The 25,201-nt window shown below is 53.1% G+C and overlaps 1 protein-coding gene across 3 annotated transcripts in view; it reads left to right on the forward strand.

Annotated features, from left to right (window-relative positions):
• PRKAG2 (protein kinase AMP-activated non-catalytic subunit gamma 2) overlaps positions 1–25,201 on the forward strand; it is a 234,917-nt gene that overhangs the window by 49,094 nt on the left and 160,622 nt on the right. For 2 of the 3 annotated variants that reach the window (XM_058654990.1, XM_058654991.1), the window contains exons 2-3: positions 14,618–14,689; positions 19,726–20,005. In XM_058654990.1, coding sequence (XP_058510973.1) covers positions 14,618–14,689; positions 19,726–20,005 — 352 coding nt within the window. The remainder of the gene's footprint in view (positions 1–14,617; positions 14,690–19,725; positions 20,006–25,201) is intronic. The other variant, XM_058654992.1, reaches the window with a different exon arrangement.

Here is a 25,201-nt window from a genome sequence, read left to right on the forward strand (position 1 = left end):
TCCCTTCCCCATCCTAAGAATCTTAAGCAGAGAGCTGGATGGGAGGTGGAGCGACCAGAACGTGAACCTGCACCCATATGGGATCCCACACTTGACAGGGGAAGACTAGCCAATTGAGCGATCAAATATATTTTTAAAATACTCCCAAATCTCTTCCTGTTGTTTTCCATTCATCCTGTTTTGAAAGCTTATCCAACAGGCATTTGTTAATGATTTCCCCATTTATCGCTTCTCAACTAGACCAAGCCTGATAATATCCTCTTCTGGGTCCTCAAGATCTGTACTACATCATCAACGTGCCTGAAGCTGATAAGATGCCAGCTAAAAGCGAGACGTGCTGTTCTTGTCTGCCTATGCAAATCACAGCTAAATGCACAGTTCCCTTGAACTACTGAGAAAACCACAGCAGGTTCAAGGTTACTCAGACTGGAAATCAACGACCTACATGCCCTGCTTCTTTGCTGAGTGGAACATCATAAATGTTATAACGAGGAAGTGGGCGCCTGTCGCCACTGCCCAGCAGCGGCGACACTAAAAATGCTGAGTCATACTCTTGGAGGTCCGGGAAAAGCTGGCAACTGGACCCTTCACTGCCAAAAGTGGCTGTGTTTTAAAACCTCTGTGCTGCGCCTGTACCCATTGGTCTAAGCTTTCCTACCCGCTTCTCCCGCCACCCTTCCTCCCACATTTCTTCCCGTACTCTCTGCTTCATTCCCCAGTCTCCTCGTTGCCCCCCCCAGTCTTTCTCCGTCGTTGTCATCTGTTCCGTCCATCCGTCCGTCCTCTGTCTGCTGTTTATCTTTTGCCGGCGCAGGCCGAAAAATTTTCCTTTCTGTCTCTTTTGCCAGTGCAGGTCGAAAAACTTCCCCATACGGGCCACCACATCCTGCCACCGCCACTGCCCAGCAGCAGCAACACTAAAAACGCCGAGTCATACTCTTGGAGGTCCAGGAAAAGCTGGCAACCGGACCCTTCACTGCCAAAAGCGGCTGCATTTTAAAACCTTCTCTCTGCTGCGCCTGTACCCATTGGTCTAAGCTTTCCTACCCGCTTCTCCCGCCACCCTTCCTCCCGTTTTCCGCCACCCTTCTTCCCACATTTCTTCCTGTACTCTCTCCTTCATTCCCCAGTCTCCTCGTCGCCCCCCAGTCTTTCTCCGTCGTTGTCATCTGTTCCGTCCATCCGTCCGTCCTCTGTCCGTCTGCCACGAAAAGGTTTATTGCCGAAAGCGAGCTGCTTATATAGAGCTCTGCACCAATCACTTCTCCTCGTGGGTCCACTGGGCGCTACCTGATAGGCCAGCAATGGCAGTGGGGGAGCATTAGCCTATCCTTGTGACTTCCTGCTTGCCTACTGGCGGGAAAAATCCCGCCTCCTGGCCCTCGGCCAGCCGCCATCTTGCAACCACCTAACATACACGCCGCTCCCCACAGACGCTTAGCGACCTAGCAGCTCCATGTGGAGCTCCCCACTGCTTCCTCGGGATCCTCTGGCTTTCCTGTGTCCCTACACTACTTCTGGAAGAGTTGATGTGTGTTCTCTAGGACATCTTGGCTGAACATTGGCAGATGGGTTTCGTTCGATCTGCCTCTTTCCTCTGGTCAAAGCTCTAAGAGCCAGGATTCCAGGGTCTGTTCTCTTAACAGTAAACGGCCTGTTGCTGCTACAAGCCAGCTAAGTATTTCAGAGTGGTAACCTTTTTCAAGTAACCATCACGCAGACACCCCGGTCTGTTTCACAGGGCTCTGTGGCATTCCAGTCATCTATGGCCTTTGCTGTGTAACAGCGCAGAAGACTTCGGCACATCTTGGAATCTGTACTCAGGCCTTGAGGGGTGGCCTGATCAGCTGGTAGTTCTCAACTGGGGTTCCTTGTGCCTTTTCAGACTGGAGGCAGTCAAGGGTGGTGCCAGCTAAGCGTTTCTTCTCGTTCTGGCCTGGCAGCTTTCTTTGTATAGTTTCTCCTCATGACTAGCTTGAGTCTTTCCATCACAAGGTGGTCTCCCTGTAGTCAGCTGATTTCCCCCAGGGCAAGGCTTTTAACGGATAGGGTGAATGTATTTCCTGTAAGGCTTCTGGTTTCCTAACCTCGATGTCACTTCTACTGCATTTAAATTTTTTTCGTATTTATTTTTGAAAGGGAGAAAGAGATCTTTTATCAGCAGCTCGTTCCTGAAATGCTCACAGTAGCCAGGGTGGGGCCAGGCTGAACTCTACCCAGGTCTTCCACGTCGTTAGCAGGAGCCCACCGTGTAACCCCTCACCTGTTGCCTCCCAGGATGCACATTAGTAAGAAACTAAAGTCGGAACGGAGCCAGCAGTGGGATCCAGACACTCCCTATGTGGTGTGAGCACCCAGTGGTACCCTAACCACCACGCCTGGTGACCACAGCTTGTGGTAAGTTCCCGGTGGTTACAATGGCCCAGACTTGAGGGACAGTGGAACAGACTCAACCTCTCAGTGCAGCCTGTGTGTGCCAGGAGGGAAGATGTTGGCATGGCTGCCTTGGTGGTGACCTGTCCTAGGGCGGTGCTCTGAGTAGTATCCTTCAAAATCTGTCTGTCAGCTGGTGAGGATCTTCACGTCATGGGCTGTTTGTATGGACTCTCACCTCAACCTAAGTCCCTGGAGTGTTGATCCCTGCTTCTATTATTTATGTCCTTTTTAGTGGTTTATTTATTTGAAAGGCAGGGGTCAGGGTGGTGGTGGTAGGTGGCAGGGTTGGGGGGACCTTCTATTCTCTGGTCTACTATTCAAGTAGCAACAATAACCAGATCTGGGCCAGACCAAAGCCAGATCTCCCACTTGGATGGCAGAGGCCCAAGCACTTTGGGTCATCTTCTGCTCCTTCCCAGGCCCATTAGCAAGGAACTAGATCAGAAGTAGAACAGCTGAGATGAAAACTGGTAGCCATATGGGATGCCAGCATCATAGGTGGCAGCTATGTTGTGCCATGATGTCGGTTCTGATTCTGGTCTATTTTTATGAACAGCAGCAGCCATCTGGTTTGAACCTTGGGAGAAACAAATCCCACGTATTACCACTTTGTGTGCTTGCTCAGTGATGGAATACCAAAAACTTGAGTGAAACAGATGCAAACTTAAGTCATCCATGTGCTGTGATTCACTGACCCGGCAGAAATTTCAGGGTTTTGACAACACCATCCATGCAGGAGCTATCGGGAGCAGACTGCCTCCTCCCTCACGGTCAGCTGAACAAGGCGGTCTGGTCCTGAGGAGGGCAGAAAGCATCACTCATTTCTGTGGGAGCAGCAGCCGCACTTCTAGGAGCACATCCCAGAAATCCACCCTTGCTGTGTTCATTATCAGCCGTGTCCACAGATTGAGAACAGCTGGTGTCAGCTGCAGGGGCCTCACTGAACTCAGGTGTTTGGAATTCAAGGATAAGTTAATTTTGACACTGATTTTTTTTTTTTTTGGTATATGTATGGTTCAAATACTTCATGGAAATGCATATTATTTTTATGCATAGATTTCAAAACTTTTTCTGTTCTCAGATAATTCCATTTTCCATGACTGTTTTGAATTAGCCTTAAATGAACAAGGGGAGAACATATAATGCTTATGTATTTATGTAAAGCCACCCTCTCAGGGCACCCAGCTGAGTGTGGTTTCCGTGGGGACAAGACATGGCTGGGCCAAGAATGAGAGAAGGTTCTGAATTAACACATCATCTTGACTTCCGAGTCTTATAGACTTACTTCTAATTTTAAAGGAGTGGTTGAATAGTGTGGCTGTTCCCCCTCAGGATTTGTGCTGAGATGAAATTTGTATAGAGAGAACCTGCGGGCAACATGTGAGTCGCTTAAATTCATAGATATTAAAATGCAGTAGTGTGAAAGATCATTTCACCTGAACTTGTCAGAAAAAGCAGCGTAAATGGGTAGATGGGAAAGGAGTAGTTCTTGGAGGAGGAGGAGGGAGTCAATGAGCCAGAGGAAAGGACCAACTCCACGCAGAAGGGCCAGGGCTGTGTGCGCTGGCTGCTCTCAAGCCAGGCAGTGTGGAAAGGGACTTGACACGGAGAGCACCTGCTGACCCCGGTGTGTGTCCTGGAATGCTACCCCACATTCCTATCCACTCACAGGGGGTTCTAACAGTTTATTTATTTTCATTTCTGTTTAAGAGGGGGGAGAGAGAGAGAGAGAGAGAAAGAGAGAGAGCGACATCCACGGCTCACTCCCCAAAATGCCTGCATGAGCCAGGTTCCAGGTTTCCCAAGAACAGGGCAGGGACCGAATCACTTGGGCCTCCCAGATTGCTCAGTAGCAGCAAGATGGAACTGGACACAACACCGCAACTGAAGCGCTAGCACTCCAGATGGCATGTGGGTGTCCCAGGCAGTACCTACCTCCTGCCACAAGCATGTTTAATTGCAAATTATCACTCAAAAGAATGCTGGCTTCCTAACTGTTGCCTTTACATAAAGTCACCTAACACACGGGAGAATCCAGCACTTCATATGTGAGGAAGGCTGGCCTAAGCGACTGCCTGGGAGAACAGAAGGAGAGCAGGTGTCTGAGAGCGTGTGTAGGTCCATCAGCAGCAAGAAGGGGTAGGAGGACAGAGCAGTGAAGGCCAGGGAATGTTCTGGGGTGCCTGCCCTGCTGGGCAATCAACAAAGCCTGAAGCTTTCTGCCAATGAGACCCCTGCTCAGTGTCCCTTCTGTCACCAGGCACACACGGGCCAGGGAGGGCTATCCCACTGCACTGGTTTCCTCCTGTCCTTGAAACCATAAGTGTATACTGAGAGGGGACCCCGGAGGCAGCTGGCAATGTTCTAGGACAGGCCCCAAGCCCCTCTTGCCTTTGGGTTTGCTTTCATTCCTCACAGGTCTCCAAGGAAGTGGTGGCCTCCCAGGTCAGCCTGGAAGTGAATTGCTGAGAAATGCCAGTTCCCTAAGTCTGTCCTAGAGGGTCAGCATCCCCTCCCCTGGAATGAGGACCCGGACAAGGGATAAGAAGCCCTCTTCTGCCTACCCCTCCCTCCTGCCCTGCACAATATACAAGAAGGAGGAGGTGTCCCCAGAACCTTGCAGGTCCAAAGGGCAGAGCTGTGTGGTCCAGAAACTTCCGGAACAACCAAGAATACAAACAGCAGCTGACGAAGCCAAGCCAGGCCATCCCACGGGGTAGTGTCCTGCAGCAGCTGACCTGGGGTCCTGTCACCAGGAAGCAGTGTGAGTAAGGCTGAGAACGCCGGCAGGTGGAGGCTGCGTGCCATCCTGGATCAGCCATGCAAGCCCCTGGCTCCAGGGGCAGTGTGGGCTGCCCTGGGGACTCTGACCATGAGGGCAGCTCAGGGCTCCTGACCTTCATGCAAGAGGCTCCAGACTCAAGCTTTAGGATGATGACTTGTAGCTCATTTCCTAGGATGTGAGAACCTGACTTTCTCTCCTTTCCTTCCTTGGGAAACACAGGAGCCACAGCACCCCTTGTTTTTGCACCCGACTCCCACCCAAGCGGCAGCTGATTTTAAACACCTCTGCTCGTCTGGTGATTTGGGCCTTCACATCCCAGCATTTGTCTTCCCTCTCCTTATGTAACCAGCCCCCCCCTCCAGAATCAAACGGGTTTGTTGACAGTACAAAAAAAGAATTTTTGTAAATTGAAAAAACCAGCAATGTCTCTTGTTGTTAATTCCTTTGTGCTATGATTTATGGCCTTGAGTGTCCAATTTCAGGGAAGTTGAGGTGTTTTGCACACACTGGGTCCCCTGGAGGCCCTGGGGCTTGTCACCCAGCCCTGAGGCTCTCTGAGTATGCACTCTGGGCACTCCTGCTAGTCCTCAACCTCAACCAAGCATGAGGGCAGGCACTTGCTGTGTGTGGTCCCCTGAGGGGTCGGGTGAGCAGAGCCCGAGTGGTGTGGACATAGTTCTTAGGCCCTGTGTCCCTGACTTCCTTGCCGTCTGAGCCCAGCCAGTACTGAATCTCTGAGCCTCCTAACCCTCATATGCCTTAGCTGCCTGAAGGCCAAACCATACACAAGCTCCTGTTGGCCTCAATACCCCAAATCCAAGAGTGGGGAACACACCTGTTCCCCTTCGTTTTGGAAGGACCTGGAACCATGGAGACAGGACGAACGGGCCTCTGCAGCCACCTGTTGTCAGGTGAGCCTGTGACCAGAGGCTCTTCTGAGATGCTCCTGGGGGGTTCTCAGGCTGCTTTCTATCACCTATGGTAACATCAAGGCGGGGCGGGCCGGGCCCAGCCTTCAGGGCCATGAATGGCAGAATTAAGGCCATTTCTGGCCATGTGCAGGGCCACCTAGGGGTATGACGGTTGGCAGAAGCCCTGCTGCCTATGCTGGGTCAGAACAGCAGAGCCCGCTGTCGCAGGACCAGGCGTGGATAGAGAGAAAGGAGCAAGGAGTAGCCTGCCTCCTCCAAGCAGTGAGGAGATGTGCATCTGTGTGTTTACTCTGTGTGTGGTTCTGGGTGCCATGTGTAAGTGGGAAGGGGGGGGTCAGGGATTCAGCTGGGAGGGGGCACCTGCAGTTCAGCTGACATCTGAGGGACAGAGTGGCAGTGCCTCTGACATCTGCTGATGCCGTCACAAAGCTCATCTCACGCGGGCTTGTGCAACCTTAGTCCACACACAGCCAGAAGCATATGGTCTTGTGTGTGTGTGTGTGTGTGAGAGAGAGAGAGAGAGAGAGAGAGAGAGAGAGAGAGGCTGGCTGAGACCCAGGCTTAGGAAGCACAGCCATAGTTGATCCTACCTCAGTGTCGGTGATTCTGCTGAGTGCATGGCATGACTTGCTGATGGCTTCTGATTATTACTTTCAAAAACTGGCCAGCTGCTGCTTTTTAAAGTTTCATTTATTAATTGGAAGGAAGAATTGCAGGGAGAAGGAGGTGGTTCATTCTCTATAGGGCCACAACTGCCAGAGCTAGGCCAGGCTGAAGCCAGGAGTCTAGAACTCAGTCCAGGTCTCCTGCTTGGGTAGCAGAGGGCCAAGCACTTGGACCATCACCCACTGCTGTCCTGGGTGCGTTAACAGGGAGGTGGATCAGAAGCAGAGCAGTCAGGACTCCCACTAATGCCCAAATGTGGTGCCAGAATATCAAGCAGCAGTTTAACCCACTGTGCTACAATGCTGGCCCCAACCAGGTGCCTCTGGAGTAGCTAGTTCACCCATGGGATGCAAATGAGGCTGAGCAAATACACAGAAGTACTTCTGCTGGCTGTGCCCAGTGAGCGAAGCCCTTGTGTTCTTGTGCAGTGTTGGGAGTTTGTGCTCTCCTCTCTTACCGCCTTGTCCTTTTTGGTCTGTAATGTGCCTGGCACCCAGCAGGGGGTGAAGAAAGAAGGAATGGGAGGAAGTCTTGGGCCCCTGAAGAGAGTGCCCAGAGGCAGACCCCCGATGTGCCTGAAAGCCCACTGAGGATGGTGGGGAGAATGACAGAGTGGCCCTGAGGCCTTGTTCACAGGCGGCTTCCACTGCACAGGGCTACTGGGTGGGGGACAGCAGCTCTTGGAAGTAGCTGGTTGCCTGGGTTTATTTGAGTCTGGGATGTGCCTCCTGCAGTATCTGTTCAAATGTAAACCCAAGCCATTTGGTTTTCCCATTATGGGACACAGTCAGTGCAGTGTCTGGTGGAGCCAGCTATGAGGGTGGCTTGGATCTGACCCAGGACCGATGGGACTGTGCAATACAAAACTGAGCCGGCAGCTTCTCCACCGCCCTTCACTGTTCACTTTTTCCCCTTCAAAGTGTGGGAAGCCTCAGCAACCCTGGTGAGGGGACCAGGTGGGTGCACTCATGGGTGCCTTGCCCCTGGGTCTGGTGTCCAGGGAGAGCTTAACTCCCAGGGAGCTTTTGTCAGTGGGTGATGAAGCCTGCCTGCCAACACAGAGGTGACCTCTCCCATGCTGTCACAGGCCCAGGGCAGAAGAGACCCCTAGGGACCCAAGGTGGGATTGGTCAGCGTTTCATTCCTACAGCCAAGCACCCAAGACAAGCAGCTTATAAAAGAAGGAGGATCGTTTCAGCTCATGGCTCTGGAGTTCACGGAATGAGTGCTCCTCCACCCCGCTGGTGATGGCACTCTTGCAGGCAGAGTCCTAGCACAGTGCAGAGCATCACACAGAGGAGGGAGCCTGGGTGTCATTGTCCTGGTAAGGCCACTGTGGTTTTCAATCATGGGGTCTCACCCTAGCAAAAACCTAGCAACCTAACCCGGTCCAATCACTTCTCCAAAAGCTAGAATTGGACTACATTTTCATCCTCCCCCACCTTCCTCTTCCCAATAACACGAGACTTTGGTGACCTAGTCTTTGGGGACACCAACATGGACAGCCAAGCCTTACGAAGTGCCAACGCACCTCTTAGGGAAGACTTGCTCAGTCAGTGTGCTCTAACTGCCCTAGGGCTCAGCAACCCAGGGAATCCCACTGGCACCTCAGGTTCCTGCTCTGAGGGCGCCACCTGGCGCTGTGCTGTCACCAAGCCTACACAGCTCAGCAGCAGGGGCTTCTTGGCAGTGGCTAATGTCATGTGTCTGGGCAGATCTTGGCACACACCAAGCCAGGTGTTGCTGTGAGGAGGTTGTGACAGCACAGCACCAGGCGGCGCCCTCAGAGCAGAGTCACAGAGAGGGGGAAGGACATCTGCCATGTGTCAGTTCACTCTCCAGAGAGCCGCCATGGCCATGGCTGGGCCAGGCCAAAGCCAGGAGGCAAGAGCTTCTTCCAGATCTCCCACATGGGCGCATCAGTCCAAGCACTCGGGCCGTCTGCTGCTTTCCAAGGAGCATTCACAGAGAGCTGGATCACAAGTGGAGCAACCAGGACTCGAACCAGTGCCTATATGCAATGCACATTGGAGGTAGCAGCTTAATCTATTCCACTGCAGCGCCGACCCATACATGTAAAATGTTCGTGGAAACCTGACAGGAGAATTAAGGTTCTTGTAGCCTGGGGATTTTGTGGTTACTTGACTTTGAGAGAAAAAGAGTCTGGAGCTTCCACAGAGCACAAGAGGCCATGGTATCACTGGGCTGGGAAAGGAATTACACTGTCAGTGTCCGTGGCCACAAGGTTCTTCCTTAAAGCCAGGAGAGGGGCAACTGCCAGGCAAGGCTCAGAGGCCACAGAAGACAGGGCGGGGCCCAGGAGCCCTGTGAATCGCCAGCCACCAGCAGAGGGGGAGCCCCAGGAGTGAACGCTCTCGGTGGCTCCCTCTTCCTTCTTGTATCAGGAAGTCCCTTAGACTTCAGTCAGATCCTCCATGGAAAACAAATCCTTCTGGAAGTTCCCTGAGAGTTAAGTTTCAGCTTCACGCTCTTTGGCCACCATCCCTTCCCTGGTGCCTGGTCCCAGTGATTCAGTGTTTGTTCCTTATTTTTCTGAGAGTGGTTATATAACAGGGATGTTTTTCAAAGGTTCCAATTGACCGCGGCCCTGGCCACCTCCTGCTCCCCATCAGTACCAAAAATTGCCTGCATGGTTGGTTTTTTTTTGTTGTTGTTGTTGTCAGGGATTGCACAAGCCTGGCCCATCTGGAGACACCTCCCTTGTGCTTTCCACTGGGAGGGACTTGCCAAGACTGTCACCAGGAGAGACAAATGAAAGTCCTATTGGCAGCTTAGGTTCTGGGGTGGGGAGAGCCATCTTGGCTGCCCACTACACCTGTGACAGATGGATGGGGGAGGCAAGTGGCTGGACCAAAGAGATTCAGGTGGAAGCTGAGTGCAAGGTGGGAGCCTGAGATGGCAAGGAGACTCTGCACAGCTTTTGTGGAATCCTCTGGCCCAATGCTTGAACTCGAAGGACTTTAGGAATCAGTTGAGAAACTAAGACTTAAGTACACTGGGACACATAGCCATCCTATGACATCAGCATCCTATGTGTGTGCCATTTCTTTTTTTTAAAAGATTTATTATTATTATTATTTTAACTGGAAAGTCAGAGATACAGAGAGGAGGAGAGACAGAGAGGAAGATCTTCTGTCCAGTGATTCACTTCCCAAGTGGCTGCAATGGCCAGAGCCATGCCAATCCAAAGCCAGGAGCCCTGAGCCTCTTCTGGGCCTCCCACGTGGGTGCAGGGTCCCAAGGCTTTGGGCTGTCCTCAGCTGCTTTCCCAGGCCACAATCAGGGAGCTGGATGGGAAATGGAACTGCCGGGATTAGAACTGGCATCCAAATGGTATTCTGGTGCGTGCAAAGCAAGGACTTTAGCTGCTAGGCTACTGCACCTTGTCCCGGCTGCTGCACTTCCATTCTAGCTCCCTGGATAAGTGCCTGGGATAAGCAGTAGAAAATGGCTCCAAGTCTTTGGGCCCCTGTACCCATGTAGGAGACCCAGAAGAAGCCCCTGGCTTCTGGCTTCTGCCTGGCTCACCCCGACTATTGCAGCCATCTAGGAAGTGGACCAGAACAGGGATAGTCTGTCTCTTCTCTCCTTGTAACTGCCTTTCCAATAAGTAACTAAATCTTACAGAACAAATTTTAAAATATTAAAAATAGAATAACATATTACCTTTTTTTATATAAAAAAAGTGATTAAGGGACACACAGATGGAAATCCTGAAATGCATCCAACTCCAACCCTGTATCTATGAAGCATGATGAAGGACCAGAATGAAGCTCCTTCCCGCTTCCATCTGGGCAGCCATTGTTCCCTGAGGCTCTGTCCAAAGGCCCTGTGCTGTGAGAGACATGAGATAATTCTCCAGTTTGAGCAGCGGAGGAATAATTTTAATGGTGAACACAAGTGATGAGAAGAACCACTGTATTCTTTATCTAGCAGTTTTCCTGCAAAAGGACCCCTGGTGCCACTTGTTGTTCTGTTCAGCAGGTAAAAATGGTGACTGTGTTTTTAAAAGGCATCCTCACAAATTATAGAGTGCAACCCTGTCATTGACAGATAAAGCACCAAGCTCAGGCATTCCCCCAGACCCCTGCACACCCCTCTCCATTCCAACCTCCAGGCAGTAAATAACAGGGCTGGCACTTGATCTCAACCATCCGGCTGCATAACAGCAAACAGGCTGTGTCCTCACGCCAGTGGGGCAGGGGATGTGGGGACCGCACAGGCCTGTAGGGGACCCCACACTCTGCCGAGCATGGCCCCAGGAGCTGCAGGTGGTGTGGTGTGTGCTGAGGACTACGCAGCAGGGACAGGGAATGGAAATCAGCTTGAATATATTCCCTGCTCGGTGGGAGGCAGGCAGGAATGTTCCGCTGTGTGTTCTGCTGTGACCCCTGCTATTTCAAAGCTCAAGCTTGCCCTGAGGTGGGAATCCTGGGTCCCTAACACTGGCAGGGTTTCTGTTTGTCCTGTATTTGCCCTTTGGTCAGTCCTCTTTCTGGGGCATCCCAGCTGCATCAACAAAGGGGATTTTTTTTTCCTAAGATCTAACATCAGAAACACAAAAAGCTAGTCAAATCTATATCTGATCGGTACACACACTTTGCACCTGTGATCAAGAAGAGCCTCCATCCTTCACGAATCCACGGGCAAGTTGTTGGTAAACGTTAGAAAGTTCCATGTCTTATGAGGAAATATTGGGAAGACCCAGGGGTCAGGGCTCTTGGTGGAACTCCAAACTAGGCACAGTGCAGGTCATGCTGGGATGTGAAGTGACCACCTTTGATGATGGAAAATTTTGCACTTTGCTTTGCTCATTCAGACAAGTTAGGAGCGTAAAGAGAGAGTATCATAAGCTGTTTTGGACAGGAACAGTACAGGGCTTCGTCTTTCCTTCTTCCCCTGGGGTGGCAGGGTCTCATCCTTCCCTCTTTCCCTGGGGTGGCACTGCCAAAGGGGCTCAGCTTGAGTGCAGGTGCAGCTGAAGGCAAGCTGCTTTTCTGCTGCTGCTGGAGCTGAGCCCTGCTGAGCAGAGCTGTGTTCTGGGGCCCGGCAGACCTGGGTGCTGCTGGCTGGATGTTGGCTGCTGGGCAAGTGCGCCTTCTCTGTTGTGTGTAGACTGAGATGAAATCATTTGCCTTTCCTACCTGCGATGGTTGCTGTAATGACCAAATGAAGCAACGACCGGGAGAAGTAAGAAAGACACTAAATGTTGGGTTAATGGTGGCCAATGTTTGACTTTTGCCTGGATTTCTGAAGAGAGAGGCAGCTAAATGGGCTGCTCTTAAAAAAGAAAAGATTTATTGTTATTTGAAAGGCAGAGTTGCAGAGAGAAAAGGAGAAACAGAGAAAGATCTTCCATTCACATGCTTCATTCCTCAAAATTGCTGTGACTGCTGGAGCTGGGCTGGGCGGGTCCCAAGCCAAGAGCCAGGAGCTTCTTCTGGGTCTCCCACATGGGTACAGGGGAGTCATCTTCCACTGTTTTTCAGGCCAAAAGCAGGGAATTGGATGGAAAGTGGAGCAGCCAGGACTCAAGCTGATGCCGCAGGCCAAGGCTTAATCCATTATGCTGTGGCACCAGCCCCAGAATGGTTTGCTTTTAGGATCAGCTTACACAGTGACTTTTCCTTTTCTGACTGGTGACTTGACCAATCCAAAGGCTGAAACCACATCCTCTGAAGACCTAGCTAAGCATCTCCAGAGTGTGCAGCCAAGTCTGCACTGCGCCATGTGCAGCTGGTGAGAGCTGGGTTCTCTGGGAGGGAGATCATATCTTCACATCTGTTAGAAGCCTGACACTGCCTACTGAAATACCCGCTTGATGTCCACAAAGGCCTGGCAACCTGCCTGATGGGATGAGCAGCAGAGAGGTTGTGGGTAGGGTAGACAACAACAGTGAGAGGAGCCATGGCTAGTCCCAGCAGCCCGGCCTGCTGGAAGTTCCCAGAGAGGGAGGCCGGGTCTTGAGGTTACTTTGAGTCAGAGTTGCAGTGAGAGGTTTTCCCAACTAGGCTTCCCAGGTGCATAATGTGCCTTGGTGGGCACCAGGAGCCCAGATGAATAGTCATGGAACATATGGCAGAACCCACCATTTGTGCCTAGGGACTTCCCTGTGGGATTGGTTGGCCTGGGTGTTGGTGCCAAGGAGTGGGCACACAGCAGAGGTCACTGGATTTGACCTTTTCACAGTTTCACCCTGGATGGCAGTGGCCATGTGGGACCTGCTACAGCTCCTCCGAGGCTGCTTGCTGGGGCTCGTGGGCAGCCAGAGACAGGAGCAAGACCATGTCGTGGTCTCAGCTCTCTCTGACCATCCTTCTTGCATCTTAATTTACTCTCCTTGGCCTGACTGCTGGAGCCATAACAAAACAATAGTGTGGTACTAGTATAAAAACAGACATGTAGTCCAATGGAACAGAACAGAGGGTTCACATATATACCTTCACATATGTACATCGGGAATCCTCAAATGACTTTTGACAAGGATGCAAGTGAGAGAAAGCCAGTTAGGAACGACAGTCTTTTTCAGCACTTGGTGCTAGGAAAACTGTGCACCCACCTGCAAAAGAAAGAAATTGAACCCTCCCCCAACACCATTCATAAAAACAAATCCAAAATGGGTCAAAGAGCAAAATGTAAGAGCTGTTCGGGTCCACCGTAGTGACTCATTGGAACTCAGAGATTGTCTGCTTAAGACCATGTCTGCGAACACGAATGCACTCTTGAGCTCCTGAAGATTAGGGTGGCAATGCAAATGGGGGGCAGGATGCAGCCCGCAGTGCCCTTCCACCTAGCAGCACTGCTCACAAGAGCCCGGAATAGCAGAAAGGTAGAAGCCCAAGTGTGTCACGGTGCATGGCAGGCTCGGCAGGATGTGGTCACTCCATAGAGTGAAGTAGTCCTCAGCCTCAGAGAGGAAGGAGATCCTGACTCAGTCCGCCAGAAGTCCCGCCAGGGCGAACTCCGTGTAAGTCCACTCCCATGAGGAACCCTTGTAGTCCAAGTGGAGAGATGGGAGTTAGTGTTAAGGATGGCGGAGAGGAAAGCCGGGCAGTTTGGACTTTTAAAGGTATAGAATTTCACTTGGAGAAAAAGGAAAGGTTCTTTAACAGGGGCAGTGAGGAGACTCCTGGGGGAGCCCAGCTCCCCCTCTGTCCCCACCTCCACTGCCCGTGCCTGAACAATCTACTTGAAGGGATTCAGACAGTGAATGGTATTTCATGCAGATTTTACAACAATCCAAAATCTGAAAATAAAATCCAAGGATGTAAGCTCTCCTGGACCCGAGGCTGGCCAGGTGGAGCTTCTGTCTGGTGTGCGCTAGTTTGCGCAGGCAGGAGGCAGGAGGCAGGACCTGGCGGGGACCAGGGCTGGGGTCCAGCAGTGTCGCTCTTGAGACTCTGGGACCGTGTGTGGTGAGCGGCTCCTCACGCTCTACTTCCCCCTCAGCCTCCAGTTAGGGTGTTACTCACTGTTTTATCCACCTGCCACCCCTGGAGATCTCTGACCTATCTCCTGCCCAAGATTCCTTGGACCCCTTTGCGAAGCCCCCAAGATAAAGTTCCATCCATCTCTGCTCTCCAGAACGTCCCAAAGTGGGGAATTGGTATCCTCGCCTCTTCTTGCTCTCCTCCTGGGACCCCTTCAGGAGAGGGTGTTCCAGGGAACTGGGCTTCCAGCCATGTCCTGCCGGCATGGCTGATTTTTCAGGAGTGGGCGGGCGATGTACAGGGCACCCACGACCGAGGACTCTGACTATGCACTTTTTGCACCCTAGGACCTGAGTTCCTTTGCCATGCCACTCCTGGATGGAGACCTGGAGAGCTCAGAAAAGCATTCTTCTCGAAAGGTGAGGCTTCCTTACTCCTAGCTCATGGAGGCAGAGGTGCCTGAGACCCACTGCCGCCTGGGCCTCTCCCTGTACTCCCAGCTGCACACCGGGGCCAGCTCACTGTCCACGGCCGAGGCCCTCATCCCTGCTGCACTGTCCAATCTTACAGCCCCTCTGGCCTCACTTCTGTTTCTTACTTCTGGGCTGACCGTGGCTGCTGAGCTCCCCACAGGTGCTCAAGGAGAAGTATTAGCACTGAGTTAAATATCCTAAGCTGCTTAGTAGCAAAGAGATGATCAACAGCTTCAGTTAAGTCAAGATCCTCTCTGAGACAGAATTTGGCCTGCCCTATGACCCTCAAGGTTTTTTTTAAAGTTTGATTTATTGTTTATTTGAAAGGCAGAGCACACACAGTGACGGAGAGACACAGAAAGAGAGATCTTCCATCTGTTGGTTCACGCCCCAAATGACCACCATAGCCAGATTTGGACCAGACTGAAATCAGGAGCCAGGAACACCATCCTTATCTCTCTCCCATGGGTGGCAGGGGCCTAAATACTTGAGCCAACCTCAGCCGCCTTCCTGGGTACATTAGCAGGAAGTTGGATTGAAAGCGGAGCAGCTGGGACAATGAAATAGCACTGTGATATAGGATGCTGGCTTTGCAAGTGAGCCTGGTGCATTACATGCAGGGCCTGGATGCTCAGCATTGATCTCTCCGCCTTGGCCCTGTCCCCCAATTCCAGATCCCATTCCCTTCCCTTTGCTTCCTTTCCACTTTCCCTTTCCTCATTAGCCTGTGCTGCTTCTCCACCATGAACAATCCAGGGTCCTGACAGCTGGGTAGGGTCAGGTAGACAAGGAGTGTGAGTGTGGAGAGACCAAGGTGCCAGGTAACAGGTTGGGTGGCCACTGCAGGGGAAATGTGGCCACAGCAGGAGAGGGGAGGGCACAGCAGGAGAGGGGAGGGCACAGCAGGAGAGGGGAGGGCACAGCAGTAGAGGGGTGGGCACAGCACGGGAAAGGTTGCCATGGAGGGGAGGTGAGGGGAGGGCAAGGTCCCCTACCCAGTTTCCTTTGCCATCAGGATGTGAAGGTGGGGTAGAGATCTGGGGTTGGGCAGTGCCCCCAGACCTCCTCTCACCCACAGAGCCCTGGGCAGGTAGCTGCAGGAAGGATCTAGCAATGGATGCTGCCAGCGTTTGCTCAACAGCCTGGGATTCAGGCAGAAGCTCTGACACTGGAAAAAGCGCATGTGTTCCCCAAGCATGTTGAAGTACACATGTTGGGGCTCCACGGGCTGTGACTCCCTGCCCAGCTCTGCCCTTAATCAGCAACCTTATTAGCCAGGAAAGACAGGCAGAGAACAGCCTCATGCCTGGGCTCAGAGCTGCCTGGTTTGTCAGGGACTGAGCTGGAGTGGCAAGAAGGAACCGCTAAGCTGCCAGCCTCATGGGGAACAGGGACCCCTGTATGCTGGGGCCTGCCAGAGCCTTTCCTGCCAGCCAAGGATGGGTAGGAGCTGAGACCACCGCAGGAATGCCCAGAGAGAACTGGGGTCCTGCACAGGCCCATGCCTTTGGTGGCTCCAGAGGGGTCCAGATGAAAAGTCATTGTCACAGGGAGTGTGAGTGGAAAACGACCACAGGGGTGTTCTGGCCACCTCTTCATGTTTACTCAGAACATGGCTTGACACTGGAAATGATGTTGACTAGTGCTGGGAGAAGAGCCGAGAGCTCATGAAGAGGAAGTGATCCGCACCACGCAGCATCCTGTAAGCTGCTCATGTGGACAAGGGAGCCTCGAGCCAAACACCTGGGAAATGTGTGTTCTCCGTGGAATATGCTCTTTCCCCCTGCACCTCCTGCCTGCTGCACCCTGGAGACCAGACGTCTCTGACGAGATGAAAAGGAGAGACACATGGTGGGGACAGGGCTAGCTCCCCTCACAGGCCATCTCATCTGTACCCAGAGAATCATCCAATTACACAAATCAAAGTATCATTTTCTTGCAGCTTGCACACTGGCTGGGACTGGAGCTGTGTCCTTAGTGGCTTCAGTAGCATCCACTGTCCACCTGGCTCCCAGGCTGCCCGGGGAGGCAGCCTGGATCTGCCCTCCATCTCTCTGTTCCGTGATCTCTTGGAGCTCCTATGAATCTTGGTTCCTTTCCTGTAAGGGACCCCAACATCAGCTCCAACGTGCCCCTCTGGGCAATGTGGGGGTTGAGTTGGAGACCTGAGCTGGCCCCCCTCCCCAGGCAGAGTTCTCTGAGCTGAGTTGGAGGAGAGTCCTGAGCTGGCCTTCCAGGAGTTTCAAATGTGACTCCACCCCTGGACCTTGGCCCTCCTCATCCTCTTCCTTTTTTCCCCTTTTAAAGATTTATACATTTTTATTTGAAAGACAGATTTTACAGCGAGAGCAGGAGAGAAAGCGAGATCTTCCATCTGCTGGTTCACGCTCCAAATTGTCACGACGGCCAGAGCTGAACTGACTCTAAGCCAGGAGCCAGGAATTTTGGGGGGTTTGCCATGCAGGGCATGGGCCCAAGCCTCCACTGCTTTCCCAGGCCATGAACAAAGTTGGATCAGAAGTGAAGCAGCTGGGCATGAACTCGTGTCCATATGGCATGCTGGCACTGCGGGCGAAGGATTAGCTTGCAGTGCCTTTACCCCCCTCTACCACCCCCACTTGTGCTATGAGGGTGGGGAGGCCCGATGAGGCCAGCCTTCCAGAACCTTCTGGCTTTGGGCTCCTAGATGCTCACTGAGTGTTAGAGAGAGGGGGGTGATACAGGGCATCAGAATGGCTGACCCTAAAGCAATCTGTGCCTTTTCCTTTGATAAGCCTTTGCGGGTACCCCTAATGGCAGGGGGATACCTCACATCACACACTTTCCATAATCCAGTCCCACTTCCTCCTCCAGGCCTCTCTGCTTCCTGACAGCCTGCGGGCATCAGGGACCCATTAGTACCAACCTCACAGTGCTACAAGGTGATCAGTGTAAATACTTCACAATGTGCCCAAGACTGCGCTAAAGGCCTTGCTTGTGTTGTATACCATTGTCTTCATAGTTATCTGAAAGTAGCTCTGACATCAGTTCACAGGTGAGGAAGTAGAGGCTTAGAAAGCTCAGGTCGGGGCTGGCACAGTAGCAAAGCAGGCTGATCCTCCACCTGCGGATGCTGGCATCCCATACGGGTGCCAGTTTGTGTCCCAGTTGCTCCACTTCCCATTCAGCTCTGTACTTATGGCCTGGGAAAGCAGCAGAGGGTGACCCCTGCACCCATGTGGGGGGCTTGGCAGAAGCTCCTGCCTCCCTGACTTGGAGCAGCTCAGTGCTGGCCTTTGTGGGGGAATGAGACAGTGGATAGACCTCTCTCTTTGTTTCTGTAAAAGCTGCCTTGTGTCACTTTTCCATTCTGCTACAAACAGCCAGGATTGGAGTGCAGGTTTCTGTCCAGAGCCCTTGCTGTAAGGTCAGCCTCTGTACCCGATGTGTGCTGTCCCTACAGAGAATACGGCTTGTCTCTTCCCCCTACCTCCATTCCCCACCCCATGCCTGCACACAGGGACCTGACACTTAAAGAAACTCTGGTTTGAAAATTTATTTCCATGGGCCCGGCGGCGTGGCCTAGCGGCTAAAGTCCTCGCCTTGAATGCCCCAGGATCCCATATGGGTGCCGGTTCTAATCCCGGCAGCTCCACTTCCCATCCAGCTCCCTGCTTGTGGCCTGGGAAAGCAGTTGAGGACGGCCCAAGGCATGGGATCCTGCACCCGTGTGGGAGACCTGGAAGAGGTTCCTGGTTCCCGGCTTCGGATCGGCGTGCACCGGCCCGTTGCGGCTCACTTGGGGAGTGAAACATCGGACGGAAGATCTTCCTCTCTGTCTCTCCTCCTCTCTGTATATCCCCCTTTCCAATAATAATAAATCTTTAAAAAAAAAAAAAAAAAGAAAAGAAAATTTATTTCCAGGCCCTACTCTGAGTCCCACAGATGGGATATCAGCTACACTGGGTATGTACCTACTACAGGCAGGGAATGCAAATGCTTTTCATGGCAGGTGGTCAGAAGAGGGAAGAAAAGCTGAACTTTGGAACCAGTTGAGCAGCTTTCCTTAAAGCCCCACGATTCAGATTTGGGGGCATCCTCTCGTGATGGGAGGACTCCCCTCCCCCTCAGTCCTGCACTGGAAGCGTGGGGACCCCAGGAGGGCCCAAAGTAAGAGTGCACGGAGTTGGCTCTGGATGCCACCAAGCATCCCTGGCAGCCAATACAGAGTCTCTGCTGTTACTATCGCTTCTCCACCTTTTGGGTAAGATCAAGTGTAAATGAATTTCTCTTCAGCTACTCAGCCGTGAGTTCCTGAGGTTTGTTTAGTTCCAATGTTACAAGTTTCTCAGGAGATAGGGCAGTGGGCAATTAGCACACACCGTGTGGTTACTGTGGATTCAGCCAGAACCGAAGTCCACTTGGGGCCTGGCGTTGGACATTTAGCACTGCTAGGACAGGTAGGACGAGGATCCTTAGAGGATGGTTGGGTGAGCGGTCCCAGGAGGCGCAACTGGAGTCAACGGGCAGGTTGGGAGCTCCCAGCCTCCCATGGCAGGAAGGGCGTCTGGCCAGCTCTGTTCTGGGCCACAGGCTCTGGGGCCTTCTCGTTTTGAGGAGCAGGGAACCGCAGCCCTGGGCAGGCAGACCTAAGAAGTTCACACAGGAGATCCCAAGAGGCAGGCCTGTAAATGGGCTGTGGGAAGAAGATGCGTCACCCCAAGCCTTCCCCACCTCTGGCTTCCCTGCCACCCGCTAGGCCTCTGCCTCTTGGAAGACCCTTCCAGGAGACTGGACAGCATGGCCTGTGGGCCTCTGGGATGATTGTTGACCAGCTTGTGGAGGGACCACCCTCGGGTCAGGCGCTCATCCTCTGGGCCTCTCGGCGGAGGATCTCAGGGCCACTTCTCCGGCAGCTTGGTGAGAGCGAATGACGCTGATGCGGTTCAGCCAGATTGGCCAGCGCTCTCGAGTGACCACAGCGTGTGTCTGTCTCCCTGTAGGTGGACAGCCCCTTCAGCTCGGGCAGCCCCTCCAAAGGGCTCTTCTCCAGAGGCCCCCAGCCCCGGCCCTCCAGCCCCGTGTCTGCTCCCGTGAGGCCCAAGACCAGCCCCGGCTCTCCCAAAACCGTGTTCCCGTTCTCCTACCAGGAGTCCCCTCCACGCTCGCCACGCCGCATGAGCTTCAGTGGAATCTTCCGCTCCTCGTCCAAAGAGTCTTCGCCCAACTCCAACCCGTCTACCTCACCCGGGGGCATCCGTTTTTTCTCGCGCTCCAGAAAAAGTAAGACAATGATGCTAGGGTTGCAGGTTGGTGCTGGGCTGCCGGTGGCTGTCGTGGCTGGTGCTGAGTGCGCAGGTCTGCATCGGCCTCCCCTGTGGCTCTCCCTCTAGGACAACATCACTTTACACCTGTCACTTTTCCTGCACTGATCTCTCAGAGCCTAAACCTTCCTGAGTTCACACTATGATTGGCAAGGACAGCGGCCTCTGACGCAGGGAACTGGATAGAAACAGTGGCAGCTGGGACTCGAAGTGGCACCCGTATGGGATGCCAGTATAACAGGTGGCAGCTTAACATTAGTAGGATGGCTCTTTCAAGGTTGGAACCAGATGAGGATTGGGTAAAAATCATGGTACAACAGATCAGAGTGGTGGAAAAGGAAGGCCAGGGATTCGGGGTCCTCAGGGCAAGGCTGTCCAGCGCATGCTCCCTAGGGTCCTCAGGGTACTGGCTGTCCAGTGTGTGCTCTCTTGGAAGGTCCTTGTTGTGAGTGGGCAGGCTGTTCTCGGGCAGGTTCTGCAGATGCAGGCATGATTTGTATGGTGTGGTGTGGTGTGGTTTTGGTTCTGAGCACCAGGCTGCGTCTGAGGGTGGATGGTGTGGATTCCGGCCGTGTGCATGTGGGTCTGGCCCTCTTTCATGCTGCTGGACAAGTGCTTCTCCATGAGGCAGAGGACAGAACTGGGACTCCTTGGGAGCCATGTCTGTCTTTGGGTCTGGTCGGTTCTCCATTATGCTGCTGGCTTTGGGTTTTGGGGACTTCTTCCCCTGTGTCCCCATGGTCCTGATGAGGTCACTCGTCCTCCTCTGTGGGTTATCAGAGAGTGGGACTGCTCCGTACTCGTTTGAAGGTGGCCCACGCGTTCTGGAAAGGAAACGCCTCAGAGCAGTGCTGGGGGTGGGAGGGGCTTCCTTGCTTCCCACCAGGGTTTCAGTGGGGCTCAAGTTCAATTCTGGGCTCTCAGCAACTCCGCAAGGCAGCCATTTGCCCTGACATGGAAGGCAAGTGGCTTATTAAGGCTACAGCCTCGTAGTGGCAGCAGGTGCGTGATGGCTGGTCTATCCCTGACACGGGGGGTGGGTTCTGGCAAGCTTGCCCCTTACCTGCAGACCCCCTGGCTGTGACCCCAAGGATTGATCCACCCACCTAGCCCTAAACTCTCTGGCCTCTGACAGCAGCTGTTACTTATGGAGACCCAAAAAGTTATAGATACAATTGTAGGACCTGTTTATTTGCTACTCAAGATTCCATATACATCTTATTTTTTAAAAAGATCCATTTATTTTATTTGAAAGAGTTACAGACAGAGGGGGAGAAAGAGAGAGATCTTCCATCTGCTGGTTCACTCTTCAGGCAATCACAATGGTAGAGCCGATCTGAGCTGATCCAAACTGGGAGCCAAGAGATTCTTCCAGGTCTCCTTCATGGATTCAGGGACCTATGGCCCTGGACCATCTTCCAGTATTTTCCCAGACCTTAAGCAAACAGCTGGATGGGAAGTGGAACAGCCAAGACACAAACGGCACCCATATAGCACATAGGCAACCACAGGTCAAGGATTAGCTTGCTATACCACTGCTCCAGATTGCATTTTAATTTTTTTGAATGTATTATTTGCAGAGAAAGATGTGGAAAGAGGAAGGCGAGAGAGAGGACAAGTCAAACAAAGCTCTCCCCTGCTGTGATTCACTCCCCAAATGGCCACAGCAGCAAGGACTAGCCAGGCCTGAAGCCAGGAGTTCAATCCAGGTCCCCGATGCAGGTGCCAGGGACCTCATTGCTTGAGCCTGCACGGTGGCCTGTCAGAGTGTGCGTTGTCGGGAAGCTGGAGCCGGAAGCCAGGGCCAGCTACCAAGCCCACATGCTCCAGTGCAGATCGCAGGCCCTCAGTGGGAAGGTGTGCCTGCGTGTGAGTGCTGCCCCCCTCGCCGAAGGACCAGATGTGTGCCCTCTCCGGGCTCCTCGATCCTGTTTGGGCCCCTTTCTCCCCCATCCCTCACAAGGGTCAGCGTGTGCCAAGCGCCCTTAGTAACAGGAGCTGGCTTTCTCTGGGCCACAGTCCGCAGTGTGAATTGTCTGTCATGGTCTGATCAGTTGGAGCCTCCCCTTTGCTCATGCCCATGACTGGCTTCAGGGCAAGGCCAGGAGAGGCCTGCTGGGCACTTCAGGAAAAGGGGCCTCTGTTTCTGTGCCCAGTGTGGGGACCTAGATTCTGCAGCCTGGTGCTAGAGCTCCACTGATAGAACAGGACAGCGGGAAGGGGGCCCTTCATGCAGTCTAGCCAACTTTGCAGCTGCTCACTGACTCACTTGGCATTATTTCTGGTATCATGCATTCTTGTGGCTTCCTCTCTATTGCGCATCATTAAAGCATCCTACCTGACTCGCACAATGCTAGCCTCTAAGGCAGCCATGGGCAAGGTGGGCTGTGTATCCAAGAGGCTGTCAGGACCAAACTGGAAGAGTGCGTCTGGAGCCTCACAGACGGAGGCTCAGGACCGGGGGTTGGGGTGGGGAGCACAGACCCACCACCTGTCCCTGATGCTCTGAAGAAAAATGACGCAGACCCAAGGGTGAAAGGAAGGGTACGGAGTGTGATCCAGGATGGGAAAGGCAGATGCGGAGACAGAGCCAGGGAAGGAGCCCCACGGGACCTGGGCTGAGTCTCGGTTAGCCTTGACATGTGTGTCAGTCCCCAACTTTGTTAAAGGGGTATTTGTGTACTAGAAGGTTACAGAGATACACAGAGAGAAAAGACAGAGATCTACTGGTTCACTTCCCAAATGGTTGCAACCATCGGTGCAACTGGAACTGAGCCACTCCGAAGCTGGGAGCTTCATCTGGGTCCCACGTGGGTGCAGGGGCTCAAGCATGTGGCCCGTCCTCTACTTCCCTCCCAGGTGCATTTGCAGGAAGCTGGATCAGGCAGTGGATCAGCTGGGACTGGACTGGTGCCCATATGGAATGCTGTCATCAGAGGGAGAGGCTTAACATGCTGTGCTCCACACCAGCCCCAGTCCGCAGCTTAAACAAACAAACAAACAAAAACACCTGCCTTGATGTAGTGAATAAACAAGCATGGGGAGGGGAGGGGGTGTGGACAAGCCTGTGGCAAGGTCTCTGGTGAGTTGGGTCTGAGTTCTCCTTCCTATAAATTCATTTTTTCTGTGTATTCGTTCTATGCTGCACCCTCACCGTAATTTTCCTTTAAAAATCAAGTGTGGTTTGGATGAATTCCCGCATTGTCACAGAGGCACTGCGCGGGTCTGTGGGCTAGCTTCTTGCTCCCTACACCGCAGTAAGCATCTTGGGGCACTGGGTTGACTTGGAACCACAAAGAGAGGGAAGAAAGGAGGTACTGAATCTCCCCACATTCAAGACATGGTGTCCTTAAATTTGGGCTACTTCAATCTTCTGTGCTGGATTTCACCCACAGGAAGGTGTTCAGACCGACCACAAGGGGGCGGCATGCCCCCACTTGCCGAGCCCTAGTGTCCAAGGAGGCCTGAATTCAACAGCACAGGAGTGGGAAGGCCTTTGGGACGATGTTACCTCGTAGATGATCAGACCAGTGGGGTGTGCATGGGATGCCTGGCAACAGCTCAGACTGGGGAAGCTCAGGACCCAGGCAGCAACTGGAGGGATGCATGGGCAGCCACCAGGGATCAGCCAGGCGGCAGACAGAGTGGCTCATGGCTGGGATCAGGCAGGTGTACTTGGAACACCCAAAAGGAATTGAACTTGCTCCTGTAGTTCAGTTAGAATACTCAGGTTCCTGCACCTTCTTTGATCCTGCTCATTCCAGAGGGTCCCCTACGAGTCCCTTGAAATTCCAATGAGCTTTATGGAGTTTATTTCTCTTGCAAACCCTGGGGTCCTTTCACGCCACTGCTTCAGCGTTGGATTGCAAACAGCGCTTCCTTTCTAGCCCAGAAACTTGAGTTTATTTTTCCAGTGCAAGCCTGCTTTCCCTTAAAATGCCAAAGGTTTTTGTACTGTGTGTGGAGGAATGAATTTGGGCTCTGAAGGCTTTAATTTGGAGTCTTCAAGTCTTCAATTTACATGCCAAGGGCTTCCCGGGGTTCAGAAGTGCCCCGTTCCAACTTGCCCCACAGAACAAACACCAGGCGTTGTGACAGCGTGGGACAGTCAATAGAGCCTATTGTGCCGAAAAAGAGAGCAGGTCTGGGAGCCCTGGAGTCAGGCGCCAGCAATTTTCCTTCTCCAGCCTGGACGTCTCATCCCCCAGCTGGTGACTGCAGAGCCACGGGCAGAGCGGGGGGACCCACCTAAGCCAGGCACATGGGAGAGGACAGTTAGCATCCCATGCCACCTGGGGTCCTGCCTGCATGAACACAGATGGAGTTGCATAGTTTAATACAGCCATAGCTGTATGGGATGTGGGGAGAGCCTGGCCAGCCACAGCCTCTGCTTCCCTGATACGAGAGGGAGACCAGGATGGAGGGACTGGAGGCTCAGCCGGGGGCTGCAGGAACAGGAGCCAAAGGGGCCAAAGGTCCCAGCCAGGATGCTGTTGCCCTGCTGAGAAGGTAGCTGAGCACTGAGCATCCTGCTTATAGGGTTAGGGGTCAGCCTGTGTATACACACAGAGCAGGGGAAGGGCCAGGAGTAGACCAGACCCCCGGGGTCTGTCACATGGGTCTGGGGACTGAGCTCTGGGCCTGGGACAGATCCCCCTGGGGTGCAGCCCCTGTGCTGCAGCCCAGGGTTGGGCTCCACAGGCCGTCTGCCTCTGCTCAGGCTGGGCCCTGGCCTCATACTCCACATACCCTCTTTTCTATGCATCAACCAGCCTCTGGATTTGTGATTCAGGCATGAATGTTGAACAAAATTCTAGCAGGTAGAAGCCCACTCAGGTCAGCAGGAAGTTGGGTGGCACCAGAACGACCGGGGCTTTCCCCAGCACCCTGTGGGAACTGGTCTGGCTGCCCGGGAAACCACCCTTCTCTGCCAAGCAGGGGCTCTCTTGAAGCAGGCCCCACAGCCTTTCTGCAAAAGAGAATGTCTGAGACATGTAGGTACCACATGGTCCCCTTTGCAGCTGCTCAGCCAGACACAGAACCAGTGGGCACAGCTGGGGTCCCATGTGCCATTACAGAAGCAGGTGGCCGGCAGGACTTGGCCACTGAGCACTGCCTGCTCCTGCTTAAAACATGAACTTGATGATGTCAGCCC

Source organism: Ochotona princeps, chromosome 25 (assembly GCF_030435755.1).
Source record: "Ochotona princeps isolate mOchPri1 chromosome 25, mOchPri1.hap1, whole genome shotgun sequence".
NCBI classification, from domain to species: domain Eukaryota; kingdom Metazoa; phylum Chordata; class Mammalia; order Lagomorpha; family Ochotonidae; genus Ochotona; species Ochotona princeps.